The 20,844-nt window shown below is 39.2% G+C and overlaps 1 protein-coding gene across 4 annotated transcripts in view; it reads left to right on the top strand.

The window, feature by feature from the left end:
- Nucleotides 1-20,844, top strand: part of ZNF106 (zinc finger protein 106) — a 42,908-nt gene that overhangs the window by 16,966 nt on the left and 5,098 nt on the right. For 2 of the 4 annotated variants that reach the window (XM_055717213.1, XM_055717216.1), the window contains 17 exons: nucleotides 257-2,347; nucleotides 3,161-3,779; nucleotides 4,666-4,735; nucleotides 6,348-6,502; nucleotides 6,597-6,657; nucleotides 6,982-7,323; nucleotides 11,069-11,849; nucleotides 12,225-12,280; nucleotides 12,748-12,893; nucleotides 13,205-13,339; nucleotides 14,266-14,382; nucleotides 15,199-15,390; nucleotides 16,467-16,529; nucleotides 17,422-17,541; nucleotides 17,993-18,064; nucleotides 19,634-19,705; nucleotides 20,286-20,432. In XM_055717213.1, the coding sequence (XP_055573188.1) occupies nucleotides 257-2,347; nucleotides 3,161-3,779; nucleotides 4,666-4,735; nucleotides 6,348-6,502; nucleotides 6,597-6,657; nucleotides 6,982-7,323; nucleotides 11,069-11,849; nucleotides 12,225-12,280; nucleotides 12,748-12,893; nucleotides 13,205-13,339; nucleotides 14,266-14,382; nucleotides 15,199-15,390; nucleotides 16,467-16,529; nucleotides 17,422-17,541; nucleotides 17,993-18,064; nucleotides 19,634-19,705; nucleotides 20,286-20,432 (5,239 nt within the window). Of the gene's footprint in view, nucleotides 1-256; nucleotides 2,348-3,160; nucleotides 3,780-4,665; nucleotides 4,736-6,347; nucleotides 6,503-6,596; nucleotides 6,658-6,981; nucleotides 7,324-11,068; nucleotides 11,850-12,224; nucleotides 12,281-12,747; nucleotides 12,894-13,204; nucleotides 13,340-14,265; nucleotides 14,383-15,198; nucleotides 15,391-16,466; nucleotides 16,530-17,421; nucleotides 17,542-17,992; nucleotides 18,100-19,633; nucleotides 19,706-20,285; nucleotides 20,433-20,844 lie in introns of those variants that run through there. The other 2 variants (XM_055717214.1, XM_055717215.1) reach the window with 2 other exon arrangements.

The following is a 20,844-nucleotide window of genomic DNA, read 5'->3' as shown; positions in this document are numbered from 1 at the left end:
TAGTCTATTGAACTGTCCCTACACCAAACCAGTTGTTCTTGTAAGAGCAATTTTGAAATACCATATTAAAGTGAAGGTACTACATTAGTTTTGAATACAGAAGCCTGAATAGTAAAGCAGCTAAATAAACTACCTCTGTCTCTTTTTATTAAAAAAAAAGTTTTCTTCCCAGTGCAAATAAAACGCATGAGACTTGTGTGCTGTTGGATTTGTGTGGAAAGGCATCAGTATTTAGGTTTTCTCAATTGTTTTGTAGGCAAGCTGAATCAAGCTGTGCAAATCAAGAATTAGAATGTGATGATAGGAGATCACAGAGAAGGCGAGAAGAAAGAGCTACTTACAAAGAAAGAGAAGCTTATGACCAGTCATTGTGGCATCATCATAATGCATCACAAAGGGACTGGAAATGGGAAAAGGATGATTATATTAACCCTAGACAAGGCAAATTTTCACACTCTCAGAGGAACCTTAATATAAACAGACATTCACTTGGCCCAAGGGGACACTCTGGATGGCACCAGAATGTTTCAGGAAGCTCTTCAAATTGGCGTAACTATGGGAATTCTGGAAATGTTTGGCATCCAAGTGGGCGGAGAGGAGGAACGTCAAATTGGCATCACGGTGCCAGGGAGAGAAATTCTACTTGGCACTCAGAAGGAACAGGTCATTTTTCTAGCTGGAATTCAAAGAGTTATGGAGGAAACTGGAAATCTAGTCCTCATGGTGCAAATGGCTGGAATTTTGGAAGCTCAGGAGGTACATATTTGGTAGATCCTATTAAATATAATAAGGAAAGATATGCATGGCAGCAGCAGGAGAAAGATATTGATGTTCTGCCATATAGAGATCGAAAAAATAAGAGTGACTTGCTTGATTTTACTAGTGATAAACTTCCTTCTGAGGGGGCATTGGATTTTGGTATGTTGAAGCAACCAGAAGGCAAAACTTCAAGAGTCAGTGGGAAAAGTGGCAGTCCTTCCAGAGATAAAATGTATCGCTGGACTCCTTACCGGTCCCAGAAAGCTGCAGAGCAGCAACCATGGTCTGAAGATAATGTTTCTAAAACTCCAGATAAAATGGATTCTGTATTTATGCCTCTTACTGATTCAGCAATGAAGGGAGAAGCTTGTGAAGCCAATGTTAGTCTTTCAAGACTTAAACAAGAAGCATCTTCCCCTTCTAATGTAACCTCAGATCATCTTGATTCTTGCAAAGTAATGAAAGACTGTTCCAGTGGTGAAAAGCCTGACAGAGATGATGGCAGGAGTAGTAGGATGCCATCACTGAAGTCTCCTCTTCTGAATATCACAGATATAAAGTTATCTTCCCCAAAGCAAGACACAAACAGTCTTTTAAAAAATGTCAAGCTCGTGTTATCCTCAGCTAGTGAAGAGCGGAATCATTTGAATGCACTGAACTTGGAAACAAACAGTGTCTCCTCTTATTCGTTGAACCGGCATCGTGCGTGTGCTGGTAACTTACAAGACAACACAGATGTGCTTGGTAGCAATCCAGAGCCTGTTAATAACTTCAGTGAAGCAGAACAAAACCCCAAAGATGTTCAGTCCAACCATTCCTTGCAAAATACTCCCTTAAGCTCTTGCAAGCATACAAGTAACCAGAATAGTGAAGAAACTGGGAAAGCATCACCAAAGAACGAGTTCAGACTAGATTCATTAGAAGATGTGAGCGATGACGATTTGACCGTACGTGAGAAGTCAGAAGCAAGAGTTGAAAAGTTGTGTTCTTCTGTTAGTTCTTGTTTACCCTGTGACACTCCAGAAGGTAAACCTGCCACCTCTGAAAAGGAAGGTGATGAAAAGCCAGCTGCTTCAAGTGTTGTTTCTGCCAATCTAAAAGATTCTGCAATTCAGATGGGATCCACAGTTTCTCCGTTGAGTGGTCAGGACCATTTGCACGTGCGTTTGAAAACTGCCTCACAGGATGGAGAAGGGGACGAAGAGCATGTCAAGTCACATGATCACTTTGAAATGGAAGGTTTTGAAAATCCTTCAGATCATGAGTTGCAAAAAGGAGGAAGCCAGTCATTAGGCCTCCTTCTTCCTGATTTAAGCAAACTTGGCCTCCCTGCCTCCCTGCAAAGAGACTTGACACGACATATTAGTCTGAAGAGCAAAGCTGGGACACATCTTCCAGAGCCCAATCTCAATAATGCACGGCGTATTCGGAATGTGAGCGGCCATCGGAGAAGTGAGACAGAGAAGGAGTCAGGGCTAAAACCCACCCTTAGGCAGATTCTTAGTGCTTCCCGGAGAAATGTAAACTGGGATCAAGTCATCCAGCAGGTAACAAAGAAGAAACAGGAACTTGGCAAAGGTTTACCAAGGTTGGTAGCTTTCAGATCTAATGTGCTCTGTGTGCGTGTTGAGGGGAGTGGGTGGTTTTTCTCCAAATCCAAAAAGAATTCCAGAATCCTAAAACTAAGACTTCAGAATGAAGCTTGCTATACCACGATCTTTTGCGTATACAAATAACTTTAGAGGTTTTGTGATTGATTGCTACTATGGATGTCTATCCATAAATAATAGCAGTCTGCTGCTCAGAAAAGGTTCTGATCATTTCATAATAGTTGCTTAATATTTGAATATGGAGACTAGCAATATATTTGCTTTTCAAGTTCTAGTAAGTGGAAGAATGTAAAAATTCAATCACAATCTGAACAGTGCTGTGACTTGCTTATTTCTTCATTTATTTAGGACTACAGGAAATGCTTGCGTTGCTGCAGGCAGAATAAATGCTTCTGCTTCACTTGCTAGTCTTTTAATCTGATACACTGGTTTTGTGTTTAGGGCAAGCAATTATATAATACTTCACTTTTGAAACGTTCTTCAAGCCTGAAGTTTTTGAAGCATCTTAAAAAGATGTCATATTTGCTTATTCCAAACCAAGTTTAGAATAATTATAGTAATGTGATTTCTGACTTGGAAATCATGCTGTCGGTTCTTAGCCACTAAATCTAATTCTGTGATACACAAGAAGATACTCCTTTGCCAGATGAGACAGAAAGCACAGAATACCGGTGTAATGAGTTGCCTGATCTCTTAAAGCAGTAATGTGCATTTGGGGAAGGGGGAGGCTTTGTTCTAGATTTAGCTGGCTTGTTACATGTGTATTTATTTTTCTTTTTATCTTGTTAAAGGTTTGGCATAGAAATGGTGCCTCTTGTTCAAAATGAGCAAGAGGGTCTAGAGCTCAGTGAAGAATCTGATCTGTCTACTCTAGAAGGATTCCAGTGGGAAGGGATTTCCTTAGCAGTTCCTGGCTCAGCCAGAAAACGTAGCTTTTCTGAAAGCAGTGTCATTGCAGACAGAAATCCTTCTGCTTATAGTTTCTTCAATGAACAAGCCAAAACGAAAGAAAGTGGGCAAATAGTTGCAGCCAGCCACTCACATCACATAACATCTGGGTATGAGGCACGCGCTGACATTGAGGCTGACTTGAAACGGAAGACATCTCCTCTTCCTTTGTCACCATTTATGTCTGAAAGAACTGAGACTAGTGGAAGGAGTGACAGTCTACAGGCCACCTCTGAGGTCACAGGTCTCGCTAAACAAGACCAGGAGAGCCCAGAGAAGAGAACTCCTCTTCTTGAAAAACAAAATGTACTAGAAATCTCAGAAGAAAATCGTCCAGCTTCAAATAATGCTTCACTTTTTGCAGTGTCTAATAACATAGATGCAGCTACAGATAGTAGCTGCACATCTGGTACTGAGCAGAATGACAGCCAAGGAATTGGAAAGAAACGAAGAGCAACTGGAGTAAGTGTGCAATTTTGTCCAGCTTTGGTGCCCTAAAAAATGTTTTTTCCTGTCAATGGTTATTCAGCCTTGGAATTATCTCTGCAAAGAGGACTTTCCCCATTTGTAGCCTCAAACTAATTTGCTTATTTGACTGAACTTGCTTTAAGATTTTTTTCCATTTCTGCCTTCAAGGTGCAGGACTTCTGCTTAATCTTTTTTAATAGTAGAAACGGCAAATGCTCTTTAACTTTTATTTGGTAACTGGCATGCTCATGCTGGTAAATGAGAGCTGTTAAAATATTTCCATCAAAGTACCTGGTGTAGCGGAAAGGCTCTTTGTCTTGGTTCAAGAGTCTTTGTTTCAAAACTTAAATGGAAGCTAGGCTGTAGTAGAAATTTGTTTTCCTTGATGTTCCTGATCTTATGGTCAAGCAAGACAACCGTTTTACAAAATTATATGCTTAAAATTATTTCTCAAATCTGAATTTATTTCACTGTCCTGTCTTGGATTTACCCAAAGGGGGAAAAAAATGTTTCTGATCAAAATGTTTTTGTTGTGTGCAGAAAGTAATATTTTAATTTCCTCACCGATTTAATCCTCTAGACCTTCAGCTAAGGGCAGAAAATCTGACCCAAGGTGTAGTCTTAAACATCTGAGCAACTAGAAGGCTGTTGGCTTATTTGATATTTCTTTGTAGCTGAGATGAAAACACGGTGCTCACTTTGTTGCCTTCCCTCTTTTTAAGAGCAGACGAAAAGATGAGTTATAGAGAATGTGCAAAATTGGTTGTGTGTTCTTCTCTGAGGGTTATGGTAATGGTTGAAAAGACAGTGGGTGTTTGACTTTTTGATCTAGGCAAAATGGTTCATGTAGCTTTTGTTAATAAATGATTTTTACTTGCAGGAGGGGTCTTCACCTGAAATCCCTAGTCTAGAAAGAAAGAATAAGAGAAGAAAAATCAAAGGGAAAAAAGGTGAGTGGATATCATACACGTGTGAATCTGATATAGAGGTTATAAATACCTAGTAGTATTTTAACTTGGTTAAAATGCTAGTTCCATAATGTTATTTTAGTGCTTCTTGGGCTCTTAATGAAGATCATAAGGTGGACGTCTCTCAAGTCTGCAACACATTATTCTCTGAAGAGTCCCATGTAAATTTGTCAGAAGTTATTTCTAAGAGAAAATCTTGTGCCTCCTTTCTGCCTGCACTTTATGTGCTTGTTTGCACAGATGGGACGCTTGATTTCCCCTGCTCAGGGAAGAGACCTTTTTTTCCTTTTCGGATGGAAGTTCTGAAGCGGGAAGCACCCATCACTCCCTTCTAATTCAGCCATGCAACTTTCCCTATCTATTTCTGGGTGGTCTCACCAGAAAACTTGTACTCTGTGTAACCTGGGCTGTGTTCTGGTTTTGACATCTCTGGCAAGACTTCCTATTTTTTGACTCCTCCTTCCTTGTCCTCAATGGAAATGAATGTGGAATGCCTCACTCCCTCCTGCTCCTGACCAAACAAAACTCTAATTCTGGCATCAGAAAGGTCTTTCTCAAATGTGCCTAACAGATCCACATCACTGTGTATCAAAATGAACCATCTGTGTTTTAGGCAGAATGTTTTCTTTGGGAATTAAATCATTGCATCACCACCTGGGAGCTTTGGGGTCCAGAAGATAACTTTGAAATGTTCAATTTCTCTTTATTAATTATTTCTTTATAGCAAGAGGTGTTTGGAATGCAGGGCAATTAATATGGATCTTCTTGTGCAAATGAAATTTCACTGCTTGAAAAGGTGGGGTTTTTTATCAGCCTCTGTGTCTTTGATGACTGGTGTTTATTATGGAGACTAATAACACATTCAGTGAAATCTTTCTTTCTCCCTTTCTATGACTTTGCTTTAGCATCATTGTTAAGGTATTAAATCTACTGAAGGAAGCTATAACCTGAATGAACTAAGCAGTACTCCAACTGAAACTTAATTTGGAGAATCTCTGTAATGCCAGAGGATGGTAGAAGGTAGTATAGTAGGATCTTTTACTGAGTACAGTGCTCAGAGACTCTTTCTCAAGATATCAGAAACATGAGTCTCAAGTCCCAGGATCATCCTGGACAGTAAATGATTGATTTTATTTTTTTTTGTTATCATTAGGTTCTTTTTCTCTTAAGCTGCCTTTCCTCAGTTTCTGGATTAATTTAGTTTAAATCTTGTTTAGCTTAAATTTGCTTTTGCCTTTTTGATTACATTAAAGGCGAGTGTGTATTTGTACTTTATGTACACATGTACTTCAATAAAAGATCTTTGTGGTTTGTTCAGCTAAACTAAATCAGTGCTGACAAAGCTATGATGGAAATAGTAGAGTCAAAGTTGAGATCCTGTAAAGAGGAATTACTCAACTTTGCACTTGTTTTAAGTAGACCTGACTATTCCTGTGCATAGATACTCCTTTCCAGCTCCTTGGGTGACTCTTGCCCTGATTAATGTGATTTTTTTTATGTTCTGGGGTGGTAGTACTTATTGAGGTACCATGTGTAATGTATTGTAATGTCTGGTCAAGTAGAGTTATACTCTTATGTTTTGTTTCTTTTTCAGAGCGTTCTCAGGTAGATCAGTTGTTGGCTATTTCACTGAGGGAAGAAGAGTTAAGCAAGTCCCTGCACAGTGTGGACAGCAGTCTCTTGCAGGCTAGGGCTGCCCTGCAGGCTGCCTATGTTGAGGTTCAACGTTTCCTCGTATTAAAGCAACAGGTAACAGTCGGCTTTCGAGAGCCTCCGAACTAGAAGTTAGCAGCCTGTAAAACTGCCTTAATTAGGATTGATTTAAACCACAACTGTTTTGCAGATAACCATGGAAATGAGTACACTGAGAAGTCAGAGAATCCAGATCTTGCAGGGGTTACAAGGTACATGATACCACAAAATCACAACAGTGGGATGCTGACTCTCATATTCTTTGAGCTAAGCATCTTGTAAAAGTTGTGTTTAGCTTGAATTCAGTCATTTAAAACGTGCAATAAATTGTAGGCTTTCAAATTGAAGTCTTTATTGTTCAAGTCTGGTCTGTCGTCTTTGGTAGTGCCATCTAGTGGCTTTTTTACAAATTACTCTCTTTCTGTGCTCACAGTAAATGAGCTCTTGGCACTACTAAATTTTATTGTAAAATGTGAACATTTTTGTTCTGTGAATTTCTTGTGCTTTTTTCCTCCCATCTCCTCTTTTTCCATTAGAAACATATGAGCCTTCTGAACTGCCAGAGCAACTTTCCTGCAGCGTCTTGAGTGAGAGAAGAAATAGCAAATCACAGATGACAGCTGACTTAATTCCTGCAGGCTCCTTCCTGCCCCTTTTGGACACTTTGTCGTCTTCTGTATCTCCACTGGGAGCTTCTGTTCATGTAAGCATGCCCTCACCATTCCAGTCTTCTGGCATCACACCTACCACTCCTCCTGACTCCACAGTACAAGTTAAACGAGAACCTGTGTCTCCAAAAAGCGCAGAAGAAAATGTGAATTCAGTCCTCCAGAGCTCTCCATGTGCTTCCCGAGCAGGAGAGGTGAAGCAGAAGGATGGTATGTATGGCTTCCCTTTGTTTTAAGAGAACTAGGTTTAAGAAAATAAGGAAAATATTTTTTTTTCCCCAAAAAAGAATGGAAGTTGGGTCTCAAACCTGCAGCGTGCTGTACAGGGGTGAACTCCCATTAACTTGTGTAGGGCTTTGTCAACTTAATGGTCTTAGAAGCTGGGGTCTTCTTTACAGCACATCCAAATGGATTCTACATTTTTTAAATTAAGCACATGCAAATTGTAGTCATATGCACCTACAGATTTCTAGTTTTACTTAAAAAATAGAACAGACATGAATTTGAAAGTTACATCCTTTTAGTTAATTAAAAAAAAACAACAAAAAAACCCAACGCAAAACAAAACAAACAAAAAACCCCCCAAAACCCCAAACCTTAAAACCTCCCCTGTAATTTTTGTCTTCTACTCTGCTTCCTAAGAGCCTGTGAAGTCAAGCCAGGTGACTTATGACAGTTGTTTGCCATAACAATGTCACTTACCCAAACCTTTAACTTAGATAATTTAATATAAAGTTTAATAAGTAAAATCGTTGTTGAAGGTAAATATAGCCAACACAAAATGTTTTTCTTTGGTTTAAGTGGAAAACACTATTGGAAAAAGCTGTGCTGCTCTACTTTTATAAGTGTGTTTTTTTCTCAAGCACAAGATAAGTGTTGGCTGAATTTAAGCTTAGACTACTGTAAATAGAAGAATTTTAAAGGTTTTTGGTTTTATACCTTTTTGCAGTTTGCTTCAGATGTAGAATTCTGTATAAATAGTGTTCTTTGTGCTTTTTCAGTCACCATTGCATTTCCTGTATTCCACTCTGTTACATTAAGTTACATTGATGTAGTATTGTGAATTTTGCTTCATCTTTTTTTGGAGGATTTGACAGGGATTATGAAGCTCTAAGGGTGTACGCTAAAGTAAACTTGGGTGGCAGGGAGAATCTGCTTTTGTGTTTGTTTGCTTCGTTAAGACTCAGCTTTTAGGAAGCCACTATCTTTCTTTCACTTTCCCATTTTTATTGGCATATGCCATTCTCTTATGTTGAAACATCAGTAGGGAGAGGTGTAATTTTTCTTTAGAGTTGGAATATTCAGAATAAAGATTTAGTGATCACTAGCTACAGTGGCATGAAGCACCTTGCTTGCAAAATCTTCAGACTTCACTGATGTTTGTGCAGGCACAACAGAAACTAAAGAGTGCGGTTTGGTTTTTTCTCTCATAAAGGTGAACCTTCAATGTATAGCTGTATTTATTACTTAAATGATTACTTTTTAATTGTCTTCATTGCATTAGCATATTTTTCAGTTTCCTACAGATTTGTTTTTGATGTTTGTCAAATGTGGTTTTGGTATTGATCAACTTCTGTATGCATTAAATTTTAAATATGTCTGCCATCAAATGAATTTGGTAATTTTTGGGAAAAATAAGGATTTGCCATCAGGTAAATTCTGTAATTTGGTGGAGAGGAGTTCTCTCTGGGGGCTGGCTGTATGCTTTCTGGGGATTGAACACCTGGCTTGTTAGCTTTCCTAGGATGTCAGCTCAGCCTTGCTTTGAAGGAGCTGATTGCATTTGGTTTCCCCTAACTCCCAGCAATCTCTCCCACCTGTGGAACTGAGTGATTCTGTTTTATTGCACTACACGGTGATTTCCTACTTCCTTTTCTAACACCTACAGTACTCCCAAGTGCTGACAATTAATAACTTTTGGGTTTAGAAATTTCAGTTTAAGTTGCCAGTTACTTTGATTTTCCTGGTTGTTTTGTTTTTAAGTGACTGGACTTTCTTCCTTCCCCCTTCCTGTGGGTAATGAGGGATGCATGATATTAGAGGTGTATTCAGAATTCAAGGGCTTGTACGCCGCCTTCCCAATATAATTCCACACAGTAACTTCAAACCGTGTCTAAGCATTCATTTCTTCTGCCTAGAGGGTTTTCTAACAGGTTGCAGCTGTGTGTGACAGCTATGGGTCAGGGGAAAAATAGCTTTCCATCGACTTAGTTTAAATACAATATACTTGGCTGTCAGCAAGTTCTAATTTTATCTTGGAACTTCCCACCTGAGGAGGTTGTGGGGCGAGATGCTCACGTTTAAGCTGTGTCTAGTTGGATGTGTGATTTCAAAGCATCAAATTTGTACTATGATGTGTTAAACAGTCCAACAGCTTTGTCTAATCATTGCTGTAGGTTTAATTTGCTGGTTTCTAAGAGAGGGAAGCAGGGAGGTGTTTCAAATGTTGCCAGCTTCCCATTCGCATTGAGAGATCCCACCCAGTAAATGCAGTGAACTTGAAACATCCTGTTCTGGATTGTAGTTACTGCAAATGCAGCTGTGGAACTTCAGGGTGTGGGAAGCACAGCTGTGAGAGATGCTGCCTGTGCTCTTAGCTTGTCTCAGTTGAGAGGTTGGATTCATTTGTTCATATTGGCTTCGAATTAAAGTGACAGGGAGAGTATGTTTGCCCCATTGCTTAGGCCACCACTGATGAACTTACAAAGCTTGCCCTGGTGGCTACAGTGCTGCCGTTCCCAGGACCAAAGGTTGCAGAGTGGGTTGTGCATGGCTCACTTTCAATTGGGCCCAAGTAACTTGGTAGAAATAACTAATGCAGATGGCTTAAGTGCAAGATCTTCAAATTGTGTCTCTGAGTGTTACCGAAATCTCGGAATGAAGAACTTATTGACACCAATGTGATGTAGATAAGCAGACACTTCTTTATTAACGGCTGGGTGCGTGAGTGAGTCTTCTCACGATCAACGCACACCAAGTTTCAAAATCAGACACTATATATAGAACTTATTCATGCATAGTCATTAAGTATTCATGCATAATCATGATATTTCCTGAAAATCATTAACATATTCTCCTCCCATATCCGATTCTGCGCAGTAAAGGTTAGAAAGGTCCAGAAATGGGTCTGGGGTACGATTTGGGTAGGTGGTATATGAGTCAGTGGTCGCGATCTCCCCCTGCCAGAATTACCTTTTACTCAAGTTCATGGTTTCTTGGCAGATAACTACAAGCTGTTCCAGTCGACTCTCCCCAGTTCCCATTAATCATATATTCTGACATTTCAATACACTTTCTACATACAGAAGACTAGTTAACTACAAAGAAACCTTTCAAACCCTCAATTTACTACCTAAGTTTTAAACACTATTCTAGCCCATTCTTCTGGCCTTGGTACGGGACTGTACAAAGGATTTCATAACGGCTTTTGCTGTGCAACTGTAAGTTTCATTAAAATATATTTCTTGTCCCTCTATATTTCTATTAAAAATGATTTTTTAAAATCAAATAAAGTCAGTCAATCTTAACTTATTAGCAAATCTGTAACATGAGCAGCTGAGACATACTAGGCATGCACTGGCTAATACCAGTCCTGCAGCAGTGGTGACAGCTGGTAAGACAGCACCCAGTGAAGCCGTCAATATAGGATTCACCAAAAGCTGTTTGTCAGAACTTTAAAAGCATATAGTCAGCCAGCAACTTGAGTGATGTGCCCCATTCCTTTGGTTCTGGGTACACAGATAAACATTTTATTCTTCAGCTATGTTGTGGGGTTTTTTAAAGGCTGGATAGCTGACTGAGATAGCGAATCTGCATGTGCATGTAGCTTTCAACATGTGGGAAAATGTACTTTGCATGCACAATTAAGTATAAACAGAAAAATGCAGGGAAAGCAATTTTGCGTAAATATTTATTGCTGTACAGATTGAATATAACACTAGTCTGCTTTCTTCAGAAGAGACCAACCAGAAGACTTCAGTATATCCAGTTATCTCTGAAACCATATCCCTATCAGAGCTGGCAGCTTGTTTCCAACACACTAATCAAGATGTTCACAAGCCTGCTGCGGACAGGGGAAAGGCTGGACTTCCTGCAAACCTTTCTCCTCATTCACTGTCTGTTTTTAGCAAGAGAGAAATAAATGATACGGTGACTGAAAGCTTTTTACTGGATCAGTGTAGCACTCCTCTTGCGAAGCATTTAGTCCTTCCAGAAACACCAATGGATAAAACCCCCAAACTGTCAGCAGAACCGTCCGAGCAACAGATGGCAACCACTGTAGCCCCAGCAGAAAAAGGAAACAGGAGGAGGAGAAAGTTAAGGAAGAAGAAAACTCTGAGGGCAGCCCACGTGCCAGAGAACAGTGATACAGAACAGGATATAATTGACTCTAAGCCTGTCCGGAAAGTCAAGGGTGGAAAGGTACCTAAAGGAGAAAAAGTTACTACATCCACTCCTCCAAGACAGGAGGATGGAGTTGCTGCTCAAACAGCAAGAAACAAAGATGAGAATGACAGTGATGCTTCTCTGGAACTAGTGGAAGTTCCAGCACCCCAGTGTGAGGTGGTTGACGTAGGTTCATCAGAGTCGGGCGATGAGAAACCAGACAGCCCATCAAAGAGGGGTTCACGCAACTCTGTGAATCAAGCAGTCCTAGAGGCGTCCTGCTCCGGTTATGATGAAGTGAGCTCTACCAGTGAGATTGGCACAAATTATAGGGATGACGGGAAAAGAAGGTGAGATTATTGTAGATCTCAAAAGTAAAAGCACTATATAATATTCATAAGGGCCTCATTTTTTATTTTTTTTTTCCTATTCAGAAAGTCTTACAACATCAATAACTTTTTAATTTCATTCAGGAGTGAAATAAGAGGGGAAAATGAAAACTGAAATTTTTTTTGTCCAACAAATGAATGTGTCTTGTTGCCTACTAATTTCTTTAATACAAGAAACAAGGCTGCCCTGCACAGAAAGTTTGTTTTTGAGCTTATCTGTTACAGCCTGTTTTCTACTAAGTGCAGTGTCTTGTTTTCTATTGTGTTACAGCAATATTTTGTCTGAAAATGAACATATAGAGTCTAATCTTAATACTCTTTATTTCTGTGTTACAGTGTGGCTGAGACACAGACTTCCATATCATCACTAAGAGGATCAAAGAACTCATCAGGTATATCTTTTTAGCTTTTCTTCTCATGCTTTATGTATGTTAAGTCTCGATCAGACTGCTTCCAGAGGGGAATTTGGCCCCTAAGAGAAAAACTGAAGTGGGAAGTGATGCATACTCACTTCACATCATCTCTCACTGCACGCTTTGTGCCTTGACTCCTCCACATCCTCCCTCTTCTTCCCACATGAACACTTCTGCACCACAGTCTCCATAGTGTTGTAGGATAAACAATATACAATCCTTTTGCTATTTTAAAGATCTTTCTGGACTCAATGTCATATAAAGGTCTTTCTGATATTTTATGTTGCCTCCTGCTGCTCACAGGCTTTAACTGGGACCCACAATGAAATCTGACTTTAAGATGCTGAGACCACAAAACAGTTCTGCTGTTTGGTAATACAAACGACAGCAGTATGTTTGCTTGAGTGTGTTCCCATAATCAAAGTACTCATGTCTCTGTCCTACAGAAGTGTCTTCAGAGCCAGGTGAGGATGAAGAACCTACAGAGGGAAGCTTTGAGGGACATCTGGCTGCAGTGAATGCTATTCAGATTTTTGGGAATTTGTTGTACACCTGCTCAGCAGACAAAACTGTTTGTGCCTACAGTCTGGTAGTAAGTAAGGTTGTGGGAATGGTGTTAATTAATTGCAGTTACAAGGCTACAATTCTGGTTTTGTAAAGCCTTACTATATAGTTAAGAAAGCGCCTGCTTTTTCAAGCACCTGGGTTTTTTTACGCTGTTCTTTTTCTTCAAACCTCGCTTCTCCCCCTCCCCAACTCCTTCTCCCTGTGAGAGGGGTAAGGGGAGATAGATTGCCGCATGTATCCTGCTTTTGTTAGCTGTCCTACCCTACTCCATCAGGCACAGATCCTGAGAGGCATTATGGGCCTGTATGTTGACAAATCCTGTGCTTTCCTTTTTAGAGCAGGAAGTGTGTGGCTGTCTTTGAAGGACATACTTCGAAGGTGAACTGCCTCCTGGTCACTCAGACAAATGGGAAGAATGCTGCACTCTTCACTGGCTCAAGTGACCACACTATCAACTGTTACAGTATCAAGGTACTCAAACTTGGTGTTGATTAGTATGTACTGCATTTTTATGCGAGTGTTTCTTTGCAAATATAAATGAAGAAAGCCTTTTAAACCCATATGAACTGGACAAGAACCCCAATTCATACTGCATTAGAGCAGAGCACGAAAAAAACCCCAACCCCAGAACCCAAAACAAACAGCAAACCATTAAATGATTTACTATCCTTATCTTTTGGCTAGCTTGTCAGTGTAATTTTTGCCAGAACAACATGATAGGACCCCAGATGTCAGGAACACCAAAGTGCAGAATGGTTGTCTGACCACGATTGTATGTCTTGCTGTATTCTGAACTTCATTGCTTATGGAAGGCTCTGCTCTCTGTGTAGAGAAGTTGTAGAGAGAACAGGTATCTGTTTTTCTAAGGGTAGGTGGAGGAGCAGACTTGAGTCTTCCTGAACCTGGATTTTTACAGATAATTGATTGGAAGGCTTGTCCAGCCTGTGGCTTGAAGGACTAGAAAGGAAGTATCTGCTTCAGGGGGCAAACTGCTAGAGATTTTTAACTCTTAGGCTGATGCTTCATGGCACTTTATCTGTGGGGGACTTCATGGGGATTCCTCAAAATCAAGCATGTAACGGGTTTTTTTCATATATATATATATATGTGTGTATATAGTCTGTAGTCTAAATTTCTATATACATTAGAGGTTGTAACTAGAATAAAGCTTTTAGGATTGTAACTGGTTGCTGAAGTACGGTCAAGTCTCGGAGATGGGAGTGAGCCGAGTAAAAATAGGATCAAACTGCCATGTGACACCAGCCTTTCAGATGTTTTTCTCTAACGCTGTTGGTTCAAAAAATGCAGCTTGTAGGTGAAAATCATCATTCACTTCAGGCTTTTTTCCCTGAATTGTTTTCAGTTAATGAAAAACTTTAAAAACTTTCTATTGCCAGACCAAGGAATGCATGGAACAGTTTAAATTAGAAGATCGAGTGCTCTGTTTACACAGTAGATGGCGGATCCTTTATGCAGGCCTTGCAAATGGCAGTGTGGTTACTTTCAGCATAAAGGTTAGTTCATGTAAATATTGGCACCTAAAAGCCTGTTGTGATATTCGTTTTTTCCACTCTGTGTTTCTTACCATTCTTTGTCTTGAGTAGTAAGTGTATTTGTAATGAAAGTGTTGGCCCATTCGGTCCCTTATTTTGTCAGTGCATGAAGCTGTCCCATCTCCTCTTCCCTCTGGTTACCTTTCTCTTAACTGCTGTATTGATGTCACACTTTTCCTTAAGGTTCCACCACATGGCCTACCAGTCATGTGTCATGAGAGTTTGCTGACACAGCTGATTATTTATGAATCTTCCTTTCCTGTCCGTCAAAGTAGTGTGAGAGACTTCAGTGTGGTGCTGGTTTAGTCTGCTCTATTTGCAGTTATAGAAGAGACTCGTTCACGGGTTTTCTGGCAAAGAGGCTTAATCAGCAGTCCCTATGATGTTAAAAGATGAATAAAAATAATTATTTAAATAGATTATTTTCTTCATGCATCCTAGACTAATTTCTCAAGTTTATCTGTAAAAGTTCATTCTGGTTTGCATTTTTTCTCATATTTCCTCTCATTGTTCTAATTTGGAAGGAGGAATTACTGGACCTTTGCTAAATAATGAAATATTTTTTAAAAAGACAGGAAATGGAAGCCTAACATAAGGAGTCATTTCCTTGATTTGGAAGCTTAGTTCTTAAGATGCAACTCTTACCGCTGCTGAAATGGGGTGTTCCTAAATTCAGATGCTGTAACAAGTACAACACAAAAAAGACTTGATGGCCTAGTCAGTGTCATAGCAAAGTTTTAATTCTTAAACACCACTTTTTTTTTCCTCCCCCAACAGAACAACAAGCAGGTTGATACCTTTGAATGCCATGCTCCTAGAGCAGTGAGCTGTCTAGCCACAGCTCAGGAAGGAGCACGCAAGTTGTTGGTAGTGGGCTCCTATGACTGCACCATCAGCGTGCGAGATGCACGGAATGGGCTGCTTCTCAGAACCCTGGAGGGTCACAGCAAGACTATACTCTGCATGAAGGCAAGTGTCTCTGAAAATACATTTTTGACAAAGAATGCTTAAAATGATGTGGTTTTTCTTCCTCATCTAAAAGTGAGCAGATTGTGGTAGGAGATAAAGGATTCCTCCATTTTAAATTATAAAAAACTGAGTAATTTGGTAGCAAAATTGTCTCTGGCTGGCTGCCTTATCTCGTGTTCCCAGCAAAGCTGTAGGGGGGGTGTATGTAGGAAGCATGTTTATTTTGTGTTGTTAGAAGATTCAGGGAATATTGAAATTTGAGTTTGCCACCAGAGGAAAAGTTAGGGAAAAGGTTAAGTTTTTCACATACTGTCATAGTACAGACCTCAGAGGAAACTAGAAAAAAATTAACTCTAGAGAAATGTTCTTCTTTTTTAATAGAGGAATAATTAACACTTACAGGTTTCTGGCTCCTGAGATTACAAGCTGGAGCATATGCTTGTCTGACTGCCTTGCTGTGACCACCATGTAACAGATAGGGGATGACTTCTATAAATTGTATTTGTCACTTTAGATGTTACGGTGCAGTGGCTCGGCCTTTTTTGCTCTGTGGACTGTCCCAGTCCTGCTTGCATGGCAGCATACTGTGGTGCCTTCTTGATCCATGATGGATCGGTTAGGCTTCTTTTCTAGATCAGTACAAGTCAGGAACACAGTCTTTCTTACACGACCAGAACATAAGTACACAGCACATCCAGTATTTCCAGGAAGTGGTGAGCTTTACTATGCATGTGCAGAGCAGCATTCTGCATCCAGTTTGCTTGGCCCCTGACCTGCTGCTGAGCTGTCCCTGAGAACAGTCCTTAGGTAGGATGAGTTGGCCTCGTAGGCTGCAAGTTAACAGCTTCTAATGTCAATTGTGAAAGTGTCAAAAGTCATTGTTAGGGGATAGCATAGTACATTTTATAGCTCTTATGTAAAAAATTCAGTGCATGCTTTTTTGGCATACTCTGTTGATTTTAATTCTGTCAAATTTAGGAGATGTTACAGTACAACTTTAAACTGAACAGCGTCTTAATGTTTTGCTTGCCCATTTCCATGTCTGCTACAAAAGTAATAAATTTTTTTTTTGTAAGGTTGTGAATGATCTGGTATTCAGTGGCTCCAGTGATCAGTCTGTCCATGCTCACAACATTCATGTAAGTCTCATATACAAAGTTGGAATGACTTTTGCTATTAAGGCAGTGAATTCCTGTGCTATAAAGTCAGTATTTCCAGGATTTTTGACTGACTGGTGGGGCAAACTGCTTCCAGGAATGGAAGTCATATGACTTTGTTAATGTGACTGTGCACTCTAGCTAACTAAGGAGGCACGCAGAGGATAGATAAACATGCTGACTCTTGTAATATGATATGCAATGCCTTTTTATCTGGGGATCTTGCTTTTGCAAAAACTACACAAATGTGCTGATAATGTAGAAAGGGTTTAGAGCAAAGGTGTGTGAGGGAGGAGTTCCTCTGTTACAGGGAAAACTTGAAGGATACAGTGTTCCAAACTAGCTGGTTCAAAAACTGTTATACTGTCGTGAATGCTTTGTCTCTAGCCTGCCGCTCTTTTCCTCTTTTACACCATCTTTCTCCTGTGCTAGCAGAAGCATTCATGTAGCTATGCAACAAGGTAGATTAAGAAACTTAACAGAGATAAATTTTAATTGAAAAAAGAAATGTGTATTCAGCTAAATTTGCTCACTGATCCTTGTGGCTACATAAATACTGCTAGTAGTAGCTGCACAGTGCTAGTTGCAGGACAGGTGGGAACATGTTATAAATGATAGAAGAAGTAGACACTTTTCGTAGTGGTACACGTTTCTAGTGTACTGGAATGGCTCTGTGTTAACATGGGGAGGAAAAGGTAAGTAGTGTTTGATCATAGTCTAGAAGTACCTTCACAGGAGATGGAATCTAATAAAAGGTGTTTGCATTTTCCGAGCAGTGAGCATTAAAGCTAGCTATCCTATCTAGGTTAGGTTAAACTTTTGTTTTAATAAAAACAAACACACACCTATTTGCCTTTGCTTTTTCTTGATGCAGACTGGAGAGCTGGTACGGATCTATAAAGGTCATAACCATGCAGTAACGGTTGTGAACATTCTTGGGAAAGTGATGGTGACAGCATGTCTGGATAAATTTGTTCGTGTTTATGAACTACAGGTAAGAAAACTTTTAGTTACTAATGACATTTACCTAATACGTGCTAATTATTTAGGAGTCATCTTTGTGCTTACTGGTCTCTGGCCCATCCTTCTCTTTCCTGTCGCTCAGACTATATCATTATCTCACCAGCCAAAATACATGGGTTTTAAAGAATGTAACCTGAACCATTTTTTTTAGAACCCGGGTTATCCTAAGACAATGACAGCTCAGAAAAGTGGGAAATGTTAGTTTTGTCTGCTGAAAGACTAAGTGCTTAGTTGGACAAAAAGACTCACAAAAGTAATGTAAGCAAAAGTGAGATTTCCTGGTGGCTCCGAGGTTTGGAATCCACCAGAGTAGTTTAGTTGCTACTCAGGAAGCTGCTGTTGGAAGCGTTGTCATTTGTGAGTCTGTGAAAAAGGGCTGTTAACTGTCATGCTATTAAATGTTTGTTTCTGTTTCTTTCAAGTCTCACGACCGCTTGCAAGTGTATGGAGGCCACAGCGATATGATCATGTGTATGACCATCCATAAGAGCATGGTAACTTCCTTCTTTCTGCTGGTCTCAAAGAGAAGGTTGTATTTTCCACAAGCATATGCGAGACAGTTTTATTTTTTCAGATAATGAAATCAACCTGCTGTCTGACTAAGAAGAACTTAGAAACATCAGCCAAAAAATTAAGTTACTATAAAGGCTTTGTATTGATGTAATATTATTGTCTGGGGAAAAATTACCTTCTAACTTACTGTAGCATTAAAACAATTATTCTGTTTGAAGTGATGATTGCAATGAAGAGTCTAGAAATAGTAAAATATTACCTCTTTTCAAGCATCATGTTTGACTTTTACTCAGGAGAGTCACCCAGATGCTAGAGAAAAACTTCACCCACAGTCAAACCTCTAGTAACCTTTGATAGAATGTAAACAAAGGTATGCAATTGATTTAGGCACACAGAATTTCTTCATACATCTGTCCTGCAAGATAGGTTTCAGAAGCACTTCTGGATAAATAAGTAGCTTAAAGTAGTTGTTAAAAGCACTTATTTGCCTGCATATGTAGGAATTTGTTTGCAAACTTTCAGATTGTAAAATGAAAGGTATAGAGATGATCTCTAATAACAGAAGCATCAAATCTAACAGAACTGTCTCCTGCTAATTGGTATGCATACTGCCCAAGCCTCACTTCTTACATGAGAGAGACTGAGAGCTACGTGCACTCAAGCTTCGCACAGTCTGAGGCTTGAACTGTCTCCCAGCAATAATCTGTTTTGGGCATTCTCAAAAAAATGTTCAGATCAGGAGCTTAGTGATGAGTGGAAGATTATCATTTTCTGTAGCAGTCTTAAGTACTAAAGTGTAGTCTTTTACACACAGCAGATTGGCTGTTATATCCTAATGATGAATTTCCAAGAGACAAAAATACTTGAACAAAAATAACAAATGAAATCTTCAGCTTGCAGAGTTTTCTTTATTATGTGAGTAATTATAATATTAAGAGAGTATTCTCTGTTATGTATTATATGATGAAAGTTCTTTATGGGCTTACAAGCATCTGACATCTTTTTCTTTCCCAAGGACAATTTTGTGTGGTGTGTTTGCCTAACAAAAGTGTTTTTCAAGATGACATTTTGCCTATGTTTTTAGGATCTGTGTCAGTCGTCGTCTTCTGAAATCCTGATGTTCTTCCTCACCCTTCCTCTTCATCCCTTTTTGATATACATGTAACTGTTTAAGTCTTGGAAATATATTCAACTTGACATTTGCACCCAATTTTTTCTTTTTTCTTTTTTTTTTTTTTTTTTTTTCACTTCAGTGGATAACATATTTCAAAGTATTCTGAACTTTTACACACAGGACACTATCAACAATAGAAATTATGGAAACATTTCTTATTCACTAGTAGGCTTTTGTAAACTATGAATGCAAATCTTAAGAGTTAGGTTAGACCCATTTTTTTTAAATTCAGAATCATTGCAAGTTGGTCTTTTCTTGTTTTTCACCTAATATACTCTGCACTGAAGCTTCCTCCAAAATTTTACTTCCTCCTCCTCCCCCCACCCCCCCGCCCCATTATTCCCAGTTTGCTTATCCATAAATGTTTTTTTCACAGATCTATACTGGATGCTATGATGGCAGTGTCAGAGCTGTGAGGCTTAATCTGATGCAGAATTATCGTTGCTGGGTAATGAGAAAAATGTTTTTAGCCTTCTTTTGTTATAGTTTTTGGATGAATCTTCTGGGCATGGTCACTACTCAGTCTTGGATAGCTTGACCTTTAATTTATTGTAATTCAATAATATTTTTAAAATGTATATGTACATTTTGCATGGTCTTTAGTGTATGTGTATGCTTTGGGGCAAGTTGATAGCAGGATCTTAAATTATTTTTCTTTCTGTCAAATTTTAGATAGTGACACGTAACTTTAAAACCAAAAGCTTCAGCTGAGTGACATAGAAAGCTAAATTACTCTGCTCAATAAATTTAATTAAATTCCCAATGACTCTGTCTCAGGTAAGCTTCAATCTTGTAAGAGCCTTGGTTCCTCTCTTTCTCCTGCCATTCTTGCTGATCGTCTAGGCTTGGTGAGAGGCAGGATGAATTTCTGTAAAGCTATAATTCAAGGAATAGAGATGAAAAAATGTACAGGAGGTGGCGTACATGTGAACATGTATGTCTTGGTAAAATATTGTGAAGTTGCAAGAAGAAAACTACTAGCTAAAATTATTTTTCTTTGGCTTATTCTGGTGTATATTTTCTACCAGTGGCATGGATGTTCACTGATCTTTGGAGTTGTGGATCATCTGAAACAACACTTGCTGACTGACCACACCAACCCTAATTTTCAGACCCTAAAATGTCGTTGGAAGAACTGTGATGCTTTCTTTACTTCCAGGAAGGGTTCCAAGCAGGTATGTGGTTGAACTAACATAGTTGTATTTGGTAGCATAAAGTATCTACATCACCACAATTGTGGGACTTGATCCTATTTCTCTTTAAAAAGGGTTAAATTCTTATAGTCTTGACAGGCTTGACTGCATACAGTTAGTCATACAAGGCTAATAGGCTTCAGTTCAACCTGTGACTGATAAAGAGTGCAACTAAGTATTATAACTTGAGATATGGTCAATTTAAAACAGAAATACTATATGGAAATAGTAATATTCTTGAAATATTAGAAGAAATTCTGATAACCCTACTCAAGATGCAAGTTTCTGTAGGAAAAAAATATTTTTTAAGATGAACAAACATCAGTCTTGAAACAGGTTTTTATCCTCTTAACTTTTATCCATCACTACCCCCCTTCATTGTTGTGGATGCTGA

Source organism: Falco cherrug, chromosome 7 (genome assembly GCF_023634085.1).
Source record: "Falco cherrug isolate bFalChe1 chromosome 7, bFalChe1.pri, whole genome shotgun sequence".
NCBI classification, from domain to species: domain Eukaryota; kingdom Metazoa; phylum Chordata; class Aves; order Falconiformes; family Falconidae; genus Falco; species Falco cherrug.
The sequence above is the reverse complement of the archived record's forward strand: the minus strand, read 5'-3'. Positions and strand labels throughout refer to the sequence as shown.